At 36.5% G+C, this 14,899-nt stretch overlaps 3 protein-coding genes across 3 annotated transcripts in view; 2 read left to right on the top strand and 1 right to left on the bottom strand.

Moving 5' to 3' along the window:
* The window catches only part of LOC106161002 (uncharacterized), a 29,171-nt gene that overhangs the window by 9,280 nt on the left and 4,992 nt on the right, over positions 1 to 14,899 (top strand). Inside the window, exons 6-17 of the mRNA XM_013537826.2 lie at positions 9,303 to 9,670; positions 9,950 to 10,100; positions 10,321 to 10,415; positions 10,588 to 10,738; positions 10,903 to 11,042; positions 11,417 to 11,600; positions 11,821 to 11,939; positions 12,192 to 12,422; positions 12,771 to 12,941; positions 13,328 to 13,488; positions 13,719 to 14,398; positions 14,643 to 14,782. Coding sequence (XP_013393280.2) covers positions 9,303 to 9,670; positions 9,950 to 10,100; positions 10,321 to 10,415; positions 10,588 to 10,738; positions 10,903 to 11,042; positions 11,417 to 11,600; positions 11,821 to 11,939; positions 12,192 to 12,422; positions 12,771 to 12,941; positions 13,328 to 13,488; positions 13,719 to 14,398; positions 14,643 to 14,782 — 2,591 coding nt within the window. The remainder of the gene's footprint in view (positions 1 to 9,302; positions 9,671 to 9,949; positions 10,101 to 10,320; positions 10,416 to 10,587; positions 10,739 to 10,902; positions 11,043 to 11,416; positions 11,601 to 11,820; positions 11,940 to 12,191; positions 12,423 to 12,770; positions 12,942 to 13,327; positions 13,489 to 13,718; positions 14,399 to 14,642; positions 14,783 to 14,899) is intronic.
* Positions 240 to 6,247, top strand: LOC106182062 (uncharacterized). Its single transcript, XM_024076251.2, has 2 exons — positions 240 to 681; positions 3,126 to 6,247. Exons 1-2 carry the CDS (start codon positions 607 to 609, stop codon positions 4,431 to 4,433), a joined length of 1,383 nt encoding a protein of 460 aa, XP_023932019.2. The 5' UTR covers positions 240 to 606; the 3' UTR covers positions 4,434 to 6,247.
* Positions 5,812 to 9,064, bottom strand: LOC106162499 (uncharacterized). The gene is made up of 3 exons (XM_087006888.1): positions 8,760 to 9,064; positions 7,000 to 7,813; positions 5,812 to 6,654 (listed from the first exon to the last, which is right to left on the bottom strand). Exons 2-3 carry the CDS (start codon positions 7,804 to 7,806, stop codon positions 6,328 to 6,330), a joined length of 1,134 nt encoding a protein of 377 aa, XP_086863014.1. The 5' UTR covers positions 7,807 to 7,813; positions 8,760 to 9,064; the 3' UTR covers positions 5,812 to 6,327.

The following is a 14,899-nucleotide window of genomic DNA, read 5'->3' as shown; positions in this document are numbered from 1 at the left end:
GGCATGTTGTTAGTTTGATACATGTTTCTGTGGTAAATTAGTGTTTCCAGCTGTGTACTGAAAACATAACTTTTCTTAAGCAGTTTTTTTTTTGGGACTGTTTTTTTTTCGCCCGCTCGCACCGATTTTGGGATCCTACGGAAGCCGACTGGTGCCATATGTTGAAAAAAATTTTTTTATCTCGAAATTTCGAGATAGCATTTTGAAATTTGAACAAAAAAAAAATTTATCTCGAAATTTCGAGATAGCATTTTGAAATTTGAACAAAAAAATTTTTTATCTCGAAATTTCGAGATAGCATTTTGAAATTTGAACAAAAAAAAAATTTATCTCGAAATTTCGAGATAGCATTTTGAAATTTGAACAAAAAAAATTTCATCTCGAAATTTCGAGGTAGCATTTTGAAATTTGAATAAAAAAAAATAATAATAGATAAAATACCCACAATGCATGAGGGATGTGAAACCGGAACTACACGAGAAAGCCACATGCTTTACATTCATTCATCTTAGCCTATCTGTTATGCCCGAAAAAGCTGTTTTTTTGTAGAGTCACATAAATTTGACCAAAGGGACTCAATTATTTCTGCCAACGGGAAGTAACGATATGGACCAGGATTTGGAAGACTTCATGAGGGGAAGAGGGATTAGCGACACCCAAATTAAGCTATTGGAAGAAAAGGTATGTTTAGACACGTTTAGCAGCAGAATTTTTTTGGATTTAAAGGAAACACTACTGCAGTAGTTAGAATCCTATATCGTTATATCCTATATCGTTAGAAACCTATAGTATATTGTAAAAATATACCAGTAGTACGTGTTCTTTCCTCAGAATGGAGTGCATACATTGTACTGGCACTACGTGTAGTACTCCCATTGGGGGTAGTGATCACAGTTCACGGGAAGTAAAATTCACAAATCACAGTGAATAAAAAAAACTAAAAATTTCGAATCACCGGGTATAATTATCGCATTCCACGAAGGTCACAGAATAAAAAGTTGCATTCATGTGTCAGGGAAATGGGGAGCTTCACAGATGGGACCCTTGTTTACCTCTGACATTGATATCTGAGCAAGAGATAAAAGGCACTCTGAACTTTTTGTTTTATTATACTGATTGTCCACCAAATTATTCTAGAATAACCATCTCAGTGTTAATACAAACATGTCAACCATTGACGGACCTATTCCCATACATTTTTACGCAATGACACAACCAGCCATCCAAGGCTCCTATCCAATTTTATAATTCAGGGCTCAACATAGGTACTGGCATTACTTGCCTGGTGCAAAAAAATCTGATCAAAAAACACCTCACTGACTTTTTTTATTTTATATCCATTGATGTTTTAGTGCTCTCCACAATATACTCTCACTCCACCCTCTATATCTCACATTATAAACAACCTTTTATGCATTAATTTATTTTACTGATACAAATGTTGTTCTCCAAATTTTTGGTGTGTTTATTCCTCTGTATGTGAGTGATGTTTAGGCAAAAAAAAAATTAGGATTAAAAAAATAATAATTTAGGAAAAATAGTAAAAATTAGTAAGCATCTGAGAAGGACGTGAAATGGACATGGAATTTTAACTTTCAACTTTAACACCAAAACTCTGCTCTGTCTGTGGAGATATTCTAAAAATTAAAGCAAAATATAAATATTTGATTATTTCTCTTTCTAAATATGTGTAAAGTGTATTTCCAAAATTTTTTTTAATTTGAAAATTTTGCAGATCTATATAAAAATCAAGTAGGCATCTGGGAAGGACACATTTGGGAAGGACATTTTGTCCATTGCTAAAAAAATGTGAAACAAGGCTAAATAGATATATTTAATGATATATTTACTGTGCCAAGATAAGTTTGATGAATGACATCAAAAGTAAGCAGAGTCTTCTTTGATCATATATTTCATCACCAAACATTTTACTATTTTTGGCTATGATAAAAGGTCTCATCTTCTATGATTATAATTGAATAGTATTGGGACATTTTATAGTAAGTCTAACCAAATTCATTGATTAAAATTTTATATATTGTCTAGATTATAATAATTTCAAAATTATTCATTCAAATGAAATGTTTCAAAGTTAAAAAATATTTGGTAGATAATTTAAAGTTCTACATGTAGATTATCTTGAAAGACATAAGGGTTTGGGTGTCATTGGTCACATGACCTCTTATTGTCCTATCAAAATGCCTCATGCCCTAACAAAATGCTGGGTGTTATTCTGAAATGATTATTAATTTTCATTTAATTTCTCATTGAAATGTTTCTTATTAAAATTTCTTTCATGGGTTGTTGACCCATGTCATGTTTGAGGAGAATGTGAAGTGAAAAATTTTTAGCTTTTGTATTACTGAGAAAGCTTAAAAAATACCGGTAGGTACCAAAATCATCTGGGAAGGACAACTTGATATTAATTAATCCATTATTTCCTAATTAAATAAATTTTCATCAAATGCTCTTGGCCAAATATGGGAAATAACCTATATTAAATGTCTTAAGCCTTTATTATTAAAAATGATCAATATTTTGAAAACCATATCAAAAATAAAAATGTCCTTCCCAAACACTATTTTATAATTTTTCCAGATAAAAGTGTCAATAAAGTCATAATTAATCATCAAAACCTAAAAATTATTTTGGATTCTGGTGTCTTGGGATGTCTGATTTCAGAAATTGTAAGTTTTGTAAGTAGCAGTCTTTTTTGAAATTTTAAGGTCTGCAGACCAAATACCACGGAATGGCCCTTAAATAAATTTTTAAAAGCACTCCACACGCCACAGGCAGCAGTGACCTACTTTTGGTATGAAGCCTGTGTAAACAACTATGACTGTGAAAACTAATTACTGTAGCCATGTATAAAATGATGTGGTCTGTGCCACAGTGTGGACACCTTCAAATGGTGCAAAGGCAAATTTATTTATATAACAGGCTGAGATAGTAACACTTTATCTTAAAAATACATAGCCATTCCACATTTTGCAATTATGGCAAAAGTAATGCATTACTAAGTGGCTTAGCTGTGAACAGCCTTTTAAAGATACAAGTAAATGTTTTTGTGAGTGTCAGTGTACATGCCATTTCCCTCTATTAATAACATTCCTTTTCTATTGCAGATGGACAAGGAAGTGGTGACACCTGCAGAAACAGAAAATCCATCAACAATGCCTATAGAAATGTCACCTGCCCAAAAGAGTGATATTCAGGATTCACAAGATTTCCTTGATTCGCCAATATGCTTTGAAGGTCATTATACTGATGGTGAAATCTCCTTTGATATACCAGTACACAGTGAAATGCCAATACTCACAGAAGCAGAAAATGCTACTGCTGTGGTGGTAGACGATGACACCATGCCACAGAATGAAGGGCCTTCTGTTGTGTCTATGGCCGCATTGAATAATGCAACAACTGAAAAAAGTCCATATTCTGTTGAAATGATAGTTCACATGGGGACATCTTCCTTCTTTGAAGTTATGTCTTACTTTAAAGATCCTGAAATATCAGATAAACTCATAACAATCACCAGGATTCTAAGTAATGGTGAGAGGGAAATAGCAGAAGATACTGGGGGAGTTCTCCGCGACGTGCTGACTGAATTTTGGCAAACTTTCTACCAAATGTGCACGGTTGGCTGTGAAGTTAAGGTTCCTGCTCTACGCCATGACCTAGGTGAAACTGAATGGCAGGCAATTGGCAGAGTCCTTCTGTATGGGTTTAAGTACACTGGGTACTGGCCTATCAAGCTTTCAAAAGCATTTCTCTTTTCAGTCATCTGTAGTGATGAGGAAGAAGTCAAATCATGCTTGCTTGAAGACTTTTGGAAGTTTGTACCAAAACAAGACATGAAGGTTCTTCACCAGGCCTATGAAAACTACACACAAGTTGATGAGGATGAATTATTGGACTGTCTAGAGACATATGAATGTAGAGCAAAACCAAAAGAAGACAACATCAGATCTGTAATCCTTGAAATTGCACACACGCAATTGATCCAAAAACCAACATTTGTTGGTAATTGCATGAGGGAATGTCTCTTGGATGCAAAGATTAACCCCAACAAAATTGAGGAAATTTACAGCAATGTTTATCCCACTTCGCGAAGAGTGATCAAGTCTTTCAAATTTCCTGAGTTTATGGATGCAATGGAGTCAGAAGTTGCAAAACACATTAAAAGATATGTCAAAGACGCAGATGGTGACAAATTAGGACAATTCCTAAGATATTGTACAGGATCAGATCTGTTAACAGTGCCGCAGATTTCTGTGGAATTTTCATCTCTCACTGGTTTTCAGAGGCGCCCAGTAGCACACACATGTGGGTGTGTCCTCCAACTTCCAAGGCTGTACGAAAGTTACATGGACTTTAGGTACGAATTTGATAACATTCTAAACCAAAACATATGGGTTATGGACATTGTGTAAGCTACAAACTAAAGAAGAAACTAATGCCTCAATATACATGTAGACTGTCCAAAAGTGAAGCAGTATTAATATCTGGATTGTGCCTGGTTGTTTCTGACTTTTCTTGAAAAGGGAAGTTGACATTTCATGGTCATTAAGGTAAATGGGACGTGAAGCTTTCTCTAAATATGATGTTGAACAGAGCTGCAGTTTTTCCTTGTTTTTGAAAGTGCATTAAGCCTGTTTCATTTTACACTTGTACTGCATGTAATGGGATCCTTCTTTTAGTCAGCGAGGATTTAAGACACTTGGTTTATGTCTGACAAACATTTTTTATACTGGTTTTTATGTTCATATGTGTAATTTTCATTAATAATTTTCTCTTGTGATCAAACATTGATGATAAAAGTGTGATCATGCTACAAAACATAATGAACTGTTGGTTTTAAAAGTGCTTTGTAAGTTTATGCAAGTTGCAAGTGATTTGTCTATTTTTGTTGACACACCAAAGAAGTACCCTTTGTTCCATGTTGTTAAAACATGTTATGGGCGTTGTCATAATATTATATTATAACCTTTGTGCTCTGAACCTCACTGTTCATGTATCTTGTTGATGGAATGGAATATCCATATCCTGGTCAGTCTGATACATATAATGCTTGCGTTTTTAATTTCTAGTTTGATTTAGCCAAATTTTCTGCTTTTCATTTTACACTTATATTACATGTTATGGTAGAGCTCTTTTGGTTAACCAATATTTCAGACACTTGGCTGATATCCAATAGAGATATTCTAATATTGCTTTTAGACACCTGGTTAATGTCTGACAAACATATTTTGATATTGATTTTTATCTTAATATATATGTGTAATTTACCATAATAATCCTTTTCCCTTGTGATCATACAATAATGATAAATTCAAAAGTTTAATTTCTGAATCACAAAAGAAGTGTGCATTGTTTTTAAAACATTATGGATGTTTTCATTATAATAGCAATCTTTGTGCTCTACACCTGATGGTAGACCGGGTGTTTTTCTTTTTGTTAATAAAAGTTAGACTAATAAAATGATTTTTTTTTGTCACTTTTATTTTTGTTTTGGGGTCAATTATAGAGTAAAAGTTGAATAATATATTGGATATCAATCCAAGGATCAAACTGTGGGTTAAAGTTTCATGCCAGGTATGTGTCATAGTGCAAATACTGAGAGAACTATCAATTTTACTGTATCACCCAACTATTTTTCAATATACATGCACTAGCACTTTATATTTAAACATGATGAAGAATGTTACTCTCAAAAAAAAAAAAAAAAAAAAAAAAAAAAAAAACAGCATTGTCAGATTACCTTTACATAAGTTATTCCCAAACAAATTGCAGAAAAAATAAATACATGACTGTAATTCATAATTATCTAAAATGTTTATTTCAAATCCTGATGATAGAAGTAGGACTGCGCCAGACAATGAAAGGATTTTCAATGGAATGTTCACTCTTGATTATACATGTTCTTTCTAAAAATTACATCAGCAAAAGTCAGTTCTATATGTTTGTGTTGAAGTTCTAAGGTAAGTTGACTTTAATATTATGTCAAAAGGTAGTCCATGCAGTATGTTTTTGTTATGCTTATTGAAAACTGATTTAAGTCATGATAGTGACTTTTCATAATAATAGTAATACTAATAATAACCGGCATACTATTAAGTTTATCTCAGCAAAAAATATTGATGTTCTGTGTCTTGTTGTACTGCATGACCTGCAGATTTTAAGGCTGTTCTGTTTTTACACTGTACTCATTATTTGTTATCATGAATAAAGCTTATAAGTAACATGACTTGATATGCATTGATCATCAAGACTTCCCTGAACAATCATTGTTACTGCGACACAGCTGATATGTACCAACGCGACACACTATAGATCCTGTCGAATAGCTAATCGCAATGCATGGTAAACCTGCTGTGCCTCCTGTACATTGGAAGGAAAGTCCAAAAAAAGTTCAGCCATGTAAATATTGAAGAGTTCAAATAATTCTTCATCACAGGGAAGGCCATCCCTGAAGCTGCATTCGGTGAAACATGCTTCGATATGTCCTTGGTTGACTGGTCGCAGGTAGTCTCGTCGGCCATACAATTCTGGCATAGAGAACAGAACGACTGGTCTTCCATTGGGAACGTTCTGATTCTTTGTGCGTCGTATGCGGTGACAGTTCCATACAGACGTGACCCTATCCAGATCAGTCTATTATAAATATAAAGAAAAAGAATTTCAGGCTATTTTGTTAATTAGCATACAATTTACCACAACTCAAAACTGACATTACTTAATATTGCAGTCACCATTCAACTACACCCTGATGATTATATGCAGTATTGTATTTGGAGATGTTTTAACATCTAAAACTATTTAAAACATTAAAACTATTTAACGCCATTATGTGAGATTAAAACAAAAAAGAAATGGATTCTCGACTCTTAGAAAGACCCAGTAAATATAAGAAGTGCTAAAGTTAATTATGCATTACCGACAATCAATTAGTCTCATTTCAGCAGCCGAAACAGATAGAACTATAAAATGCTTTAATACCTGGACCAAAGTCATGAAGCAGAATTGGACGAGGCTTGTGTCTAGCGGGTCTCCTGCAAAATCCCCAACATCCTTCAATGCTTTCAGAACATCCATCCAAAATTGTATGCATTCTTTACGCAGCATACACCAAAAGGCTTCAATCCGCTGGTTGTGAGTGCTCCGCCCATAAATAAAGCTATTCTGCTCCGACAAGAACTCTTGCATCTGTGCTACATGACCGTTCTCGGTTCCCATGTCTCCTCTGACTAAATTTGGGCATCCTTCCATGGCGCTCACTGCTTCTATGTAATATCCAGCAATTACTTTTGGGTCGCTGCTTGTGCGATATACGTTCAACCAAATCACCTGACGAGAAAACCCATCAATACATCCGTTGATGCACAAGCCATAAGTTTTCAATTTGTCATATGAGTCTAGGTGCCACAAATAGTTTGGTCCTCGCGCAAAGTATTCTCTTCTTTTGAGCCTGCCTCTTCTCCTAAGTTGCAAACCATCAGAATCTATGATCTTCATTATTAAATACACTGTGTCTCGCTGGACATTCTTGCCTGCTTGCAAACACTTCAAATGCATCCATCTGTATCCATGCATATTTCCACTTTCATTGATCTGATCAATAATAAAATCTGCAACCTCCAAAATGTCTGTAAAGTGTTTGCGTCGGAACAGACATTGTTGGCGCAACCGTCTCTTCAGTGTCCTGAGACTTAAGACGATACGGTGATTAAGAGCAAGCGCATACAAAATTTCCTTGTAGCTGAGCCCAAGCTGGAAATACGTGGTGATAATAACTTGCTCGTTCATTGTTTATCTGTAACGAAAAAATAAAAAAGATTTTTTCATGACAAAGTACTGCTTGAACTTTGTTCGACTGGTAAGTGTGGTGCCTACACCAATGATTATTAAAATAATAATGAGTTCAAATAATATTGATAATAACTTGTTGCAACAATGTACTGGCAAACTGTTGGGGCTGTAAACCTTAAACAGAAAAATACAAAAGGGATAATTAAGGACATTTAACCCTTCTCCCAAAACTCCTTATTTACTGCCTTACATGCATTCTTTTGGGTAATAAATAAATCTTCAGTGTTCAGTGGCTAAATTTTTTAACATTTATACATGTAATTTCACGAGTGACGTCATATTTGCGATTTTGGGGTAAAAACTAGAAAATCGGTTCTCTTTAGATCACCATTTCAAGGGCGATTTAATGACACCATTTAGTACTCCAAAACCCTGCCAGCGATTTTTCTTAAAAGCCTTAGTTCAGATTTTATCGTTGATAAAGCAAAATGACACCTTTGTTTACTAATAATCTGTACTCAAGGCCTCATAGCTCTATAATAAAAGCATTTAAACCAAAATGATGCCACGGGATTGTAGCCTACATATATACACTCCTGGTCAGCTCTAACAATTTCGTGATAAAATCTAGTTCAGGGACGAAATTACTCTTCATACCGATTGCTAATAAAAAAATACAAAGGTGTTAAATTGACGATTAAAGCTTTGAGTTGCCTATGCTATTGAATATACATCGAAAGGAAAAAATATAAATACTGATATTTTACATTTCCGGGAGTTTTTTCATTGTTTCAAATCTGCACAAAGACAGATGCATTATTGAATAATTGGATGCAGGAAAAAACTCTTTCGTTATTAGGATGATAACAAAGGGTTACAATGTCCTTAATTTTAAAAACAAGGCGGCAAAGCTATTTTGACAACTGGTTTAAGTGTTATAGTAATCTCACCTGTCATCCCTCTTTCCCTCATAAATTATTCCAAGCCCTGGTCTATATCTTTCACGTCCCGTTTGCTGAAATAATTGAGCCCCTTTGTTCAAATTCATGTGACTCTACAAACAAAGCTTTTTCGGGTATAACAGATAGGCTAAAATGAATCCTTTGAATGTAGAGCATGTGGTTTCCTCGTGTAGTTCCGTTTTCACATCCCTCATGCATTGTGGGTATTATTATTATTATTATCATTAATTTTTTGTTCAAATTTCAAAATGCTATCTCGAAATTTCGAGATAATTTTTTTTTTTTGTTCAAATTTCAAAATGCTATCTCGAAATTTCGAGATAAAAAAATTTTTTTCAACATATGGCACCAGTCGGCTTCCGTAGGATCCTCAGAGGATGTCATCCATAAAAATAAAAAAGTGTGGCCTTATCAAAGATACTTTTTTCAATTCGTGAAAGGCAACAAAATATGATGTAACTAATTGATAACAAATGAAAATTATGAAAAGATTATGTAAAACTGATACTATATCTCTTTATTTAATGACAGGAATGATCAATGTCTTCAGCAACATTGTCCCTGATAATATTGACACTGAAAAAATGAAAGAAGAGGCCAGAATGCGCAAGCGTAAAAGGCGCGCGCCGCACGAGCTCGGTGACATAGGCAGCATGCACATCTGTAAATGTCTCCCGCCACCGAAAGGAGAGTTTGAGGAAGAAGAGGTGGATATTGAAGCAATGACCCCGAAAGATGGCTGCCCAAAACTGGACGCTGACGTCCGAGATCTGTGCCAATATTTTGACGACGAAGAGGTTATCTACATGATGCAGTTTGAACATATCGATGACCGTAAGATCCTTCTGGCAGAGAGAATAGAACAGTTTAACGCTGAGCTGCAAATGAAGAAAGATAACGTAAGTACTGCAGCTCTCCATCGTCTCTAGGTTAGAAAAAACTAATATTAAATTCAAAATTAAGCTCTTACAGCGTCTCCATGTTAGTAAAGAAAGAGTAACACTTTGCTAATGAAAAATCAAAAAGAAGTTTCTCTTGCTATATTAGTTATAGAAAAATATAGTTGTAGCACAATTCACTGTTTTTTTTTCATAACGTGACGAATAAGATGTTGTGCCAGATATTCGAACTCCAATTTTGAAGAGGTCCCCTATATTATCAATCTTTTTTATTTCCAGGACCAAGAAGTGACCTCCAACATTGGGAACGCTGCCAACGGTGTCACGGACGTACTTCTAGAGAAGACAGAGCCGGACAACCCCGAGCCTATCGTGATCGAATCTCCAAAGATCGCTCTTAAGTTGCAGAAGACTAATGCCACTGAAGGAGGTGAATACTGCGGATATTTAAGATATTTAAGAGACTTCAACTTGAGGTTTCAGTTTCTGTGATTTTCTGTAATTTACCTATTATACGCAAATGCAAGATATTTTATCGCTATATGAATATTTAAATGAAATAATGCTCTTTTCACAATAACCATGAATACAATCACGCGAAGCTACTAGTCCTAGACAATAGGGGAGTTATCGATCTTCTTGTCTTGTAGGCAGCCAGAAAATGCAAGCTAAAGGCGGTGGTTTCAACATGCCGGGTGACGTCCTCAGCCAAGGCAGTGGGGGGAACGCGTCCGTGGGTGCCAAGGTTTGTATAGAAAATAAAAAATCACACTTAATATGTATGCTATCACAAACTTAATTTAGATAATTTTTTTTAATTGTACGCACTTGTTGCTTAAATATCCATTCGTAAGAATTTGTACAGAGTGATAAAGGTGCATGTTACTCTACATCAGATGTTCTCATTATCATTTAAGCTGATGACGTCTAAGAACAACCCATACTCCTGGGGAGACACATCTTCAGCCATTAAGACGCCTGTGCTCTCGTTGTCCTATATGAACGAGGACGGGTCGCCCATGGAGATCTCAAACGCATCGGAACCCATTGAAATCGTTCTTGATAAAGGTAAAGTACAGTAACTCGGTAAAAAGCGTTTCCTATAAAAAATGCAAAACAAACATGAACAGTGTATATATGAGTAAATCATATCTATAATTGCAATAATATTGTTGAAGCACTTCATAACTGTGAGTGAGTGGCGGCCCTTACCGCAATATTTACCATTCCAGACGCATCTGTGATTCCAAAGGCAGTGAACTTCTCACTGCTGTCTGACGGTTCCCTGAAGTGTCATCACACCAAGATTCCAACCAATGGCAGCACCATCCACGTCATCGTCCGACCCACGCTTCCAGAGGACAGGTTCAGGGTGAGAGAAGATACTGCTTTCACTTTCGTTATTGTTTTGAACAAATTATGGCTGAAATGAGGAAAAACAGATAATGAGGGCTCATTTTTAGGACTACTTTTTCTTTAACTTTGCATTGGAATGTTTTGAATATTAATAAGCATTGCTTGCATCACGCTTATCCTTTCTAAATATAAAAAACTATTCACAAGAACAGGACAGACAATTTTTTTTGTCCTTGATTGATGTGTTTCATTCTATGAGACAAACGTATATTTAGTTTTACTTTGAAGAAACATACATAAATACATGGCATTCAAAAATGAATGTCGTTCACCATTGGAATTTTGACTCAAAACCCGTATCAACGCAATGGGCATATAATATATTTTCAGGTATACATTAAGCACATGGAGTTCCCGAACAAGACCCACTACGACCACGTGGACTACATACCACGTGAGGAAGACGTGGACACAGAAGAAGATGACGTCAGAGAAGAATTGCGATACACGTTTTTCCCTCCAGCTAATGTCACCAGTTTGAACGGCTCATACTACATCTGTGTCGAGCTGTACGGTACGTGTGCAGTATATAGTATGATCAATGTAATACTTAAGATGTTCTTTTCTGGTATTAGCGTTTCATTTGGTTTTTACAATAGCGAAAACAAGGTATTCTGTGATTTTTCAAGTATGTTAATGGTGCGGTGTAGTACGCATTTTAGAAAAAATAAGTAGTTTTCAAAATACACGGTGACACAATTATTCAAACAGTTCGTGTATTCTACCTGATTCAGGTGCCAAGGTCACGTTCCCATTAATTGAAACCAACCACTCGTACTCGTGGCAGCTCTATACCTCAGGGTGTCGGTTCTGGAATGAAACCACCAACGACTGGGGAACTGACGGATGCTATGTGAGTATATGCCATTCTCGTGAACAAGTTCTTTCTCTATATCTTTTTCTTTTGCTTATTTCACTGTTTGATAGAATTACATTTGTGGTAAGATACATTATTAACGCTATTTGTAAGGGGAATATAAACATATGAGTTCTAATTTTACTATACTGAAACTGACTACATTTCATTTTAAGAGCGTTGCTTTGTAGAAATGAGTCAGTTTTAAAATAATTGGTGTACTTTTATTCTTCTTCCCTGCATCACCAGGTGGGCGAGCTGACCCACACCAAGAAAACCCAGTGTCTGTGTACCCATCTTACCAACTTCGGCGGTGACTTTGTGGTGCCGCCAAATTCCATTGACTTCAGCACAGTGTTCAGCAAATTTAAAGACCTTCACGAGAACGCGGCTGTGTTCAGCACCGTCGTCACCGTGCTTGGGTTGTACTTTATCCTGCTGGGCTGGGCCAGATATAAAGACAAGAAGGACAAGCTTAAGGTACGCATCCACCTTTCTCATCCTTTTATAGTTGTGAACTCGTAGACGGGAGTTGGAAAGCTTTACTGACCACTACATGCAGGTCAGGTGAAGCAGCTGAATCAACCTAAGTGAATTCTAGACCAGTCAAACGTCGTTTGCTTCATACAACATACTAGTATTATTGCTTAAAAAAATATGTCCCTCAAAATAACCGTGCAAATACCAGTTCCATTGATAGCGATGGCTGATCCCCACGCGACCAATCCATTGATAAGGGGATTTGGGTCATTGGAAATATTTTAATTCCCATTCAGATAAAACTATGGTAATTTATTATTCATTTTGATAACATATTCCCTATCCCAGTGGGAGGCCACGCCCCTTGAAGACAACCTGCCCACCGATAACTACCACTACCAGATCACGGTGACCACAGGGATGAGGAAGAAAGCAGGAACAACCTCCAAGGTCAGCTTTATCCTCTCTGGCGACGATGGCGACACGGGAGTCAGGCGACTTGGCGACGGCAAGAGAAAGGTATGTTCAGCAGAAACATAGACTGCATTACTTCTAATATTTATATACAAAATTGAAGTATACCTGGCGATTTTGACATTATGATTACAAAGTTATCATCTTCAATAAATGTGCTTCTAAGTTTTATCACGATGGTGTTGACTTTATCTTAACTTATTACGCTAGGAAAAAAAACTAAATAACTTTTGTGTTCTTTTATATTCTGCAGTCAAAATGATTTACTAAATACAATTTTGTCTTGCAAAAACGTGCTAGAACCGTTGGCCTATTTATTATGATAATAACTCTAATCATACATGAAGTATGACATAAATTTTTAAGAATCTATTTGTGTCATCGATGAATTAAGTCAGCAACTTTTGATCTTATTTTCCACTTTTTTTCAGAAATTCGAGCGCGGCTCCATTTTGAATTTCATCCTCAGCGTGGAGCACTCTCTGGGCCCCCTGACCTTCCTCCGTATCTGGCACGACAACTGTGGTCACGGCAAGGAACGCTCTTGGTTCCTGGAACAGGTGCAGCTACAGGACCTGCAGACCGGAGAAAAGTGAGGAAATCAAATATCAAATAATTCTATACTTCATTCTCAATGTCTGAGGCCTTTGATAGACGGATAATACTTAATAGCAACTGAGAAAAAATTTTTAAAATCCTTTGTCACTGATTGATGCTAGGTACAGAATTTGAGTTTTTAGTTACATAGGGGAACGTCAAAGTTCACAATTCTCAAGAAAAGTCGGTCATATGAGTTGACCATCAAATTATTTTGCTTGCCAGATTCTTCTTCCTGTGCGATCGTTGGTTGGCGGTGGAGGAGGACGACGGAATGGTTGAACGTATTCTCCCCGTGGCTGGGCTGGAAGACCTCTCAGACTTCAAACATCTCTTCTCTTCCTCCGTGAAGAAAAAGTTGACCAACGAACATCTCTGGTTCTCAGTCGTCTCACGTCCCACCAAAAGCAACTTCACCCGCGTGCAGCGTATCTCGTGCTGCCTGTCACTGCTGTTCTGCACAATGATTGCCAACGCAATGTTCTTTAAAGCAGACGACAAGAAGGAGAAGGTGAACGCCATTAAACTGGGGCCGTTGTCCTTCACTCTGAGCCAGTTGTACGTCAGCTTGATCAGTACTCTGATAGTATTCCCTGTCAACTTGATCCTGGTGACCGTGTTCCGCAAGGCAAGACCCAAAAAGAACACCATCTCACAAATGAACGCCGCCATTAAATCTAAGAAGTTTCGCTGGAGGAGCATGAACCCGGGCTCTTCCCTGTGGAACAACGTGGAGAAGACCAAGATGCAAAAGTTCAAGGAGAGCATGAGTAAGATTCTCACCTTCCACCAGAGGTCAAAGTATGAGACGGAAATCCCAGAAGAGGAACTGCCAGGCTATGACAAGAAAAAGAAGAAGAAAGGGTTCATACTGCCCCACTGGTGCATGTACTTTGCCTGGTTCTGTAAGTAAAAACTAAAACGCTTTATATACTCCATACACCTACACCTTATTGTAACAAATGCACTTCATATTTTATATATAAACGGAACTTAACATTTCAGTAAAATTTGTCAAACTTAAAACAGAAGGATAATAGTTCAAACATGCATTTTTGTTAATAGAATAAAGTTCAAATTCGATGGAAATGTAACGCATTTAAACTGTGTACATGTATATGATCTAAAATTCTGTTCTTATTATTCCAGTGTGTTTCTGCAGCGTTTCTTGTTCTGCGTTCTTCGTCATCCTGTACAGTCTGGAGTGGGGTAAGGAGAAGGCAAACGAGTGGCTGACTACCTTCGTGTTGTCCTTCTTCCAGTCAGTGGTCGTGGTACAACCTATCAAGGTGTGTTCATCTTTTATGCTGCATGTGACTTAAAACAGGTTTATTTTTCGATAGCAACGATGAAAAATAACTTGACAGATAAAATGACAGACACTTTCTTCTTTCTAAAGTGATGGT

This window comes from Lingula anatina, chromosome 2 (assembly GCF_051362555.1).
Source record: "Lingula anatina isolate TDL-2025a chromosome 2, LinAna3.0, whole genome shotgun sequence".
Classification (NCBI taxonomy): Eukaryota; Metazoa; Brachiopoda; class Lingulata; order Lingulida; family Lingulidae; genus Lingula; species Lingula anatina.
Note: the sequence above shows the minus strand (reverse complement) of the source record. Positions and strands in the feature narration are given on the sequence as shown.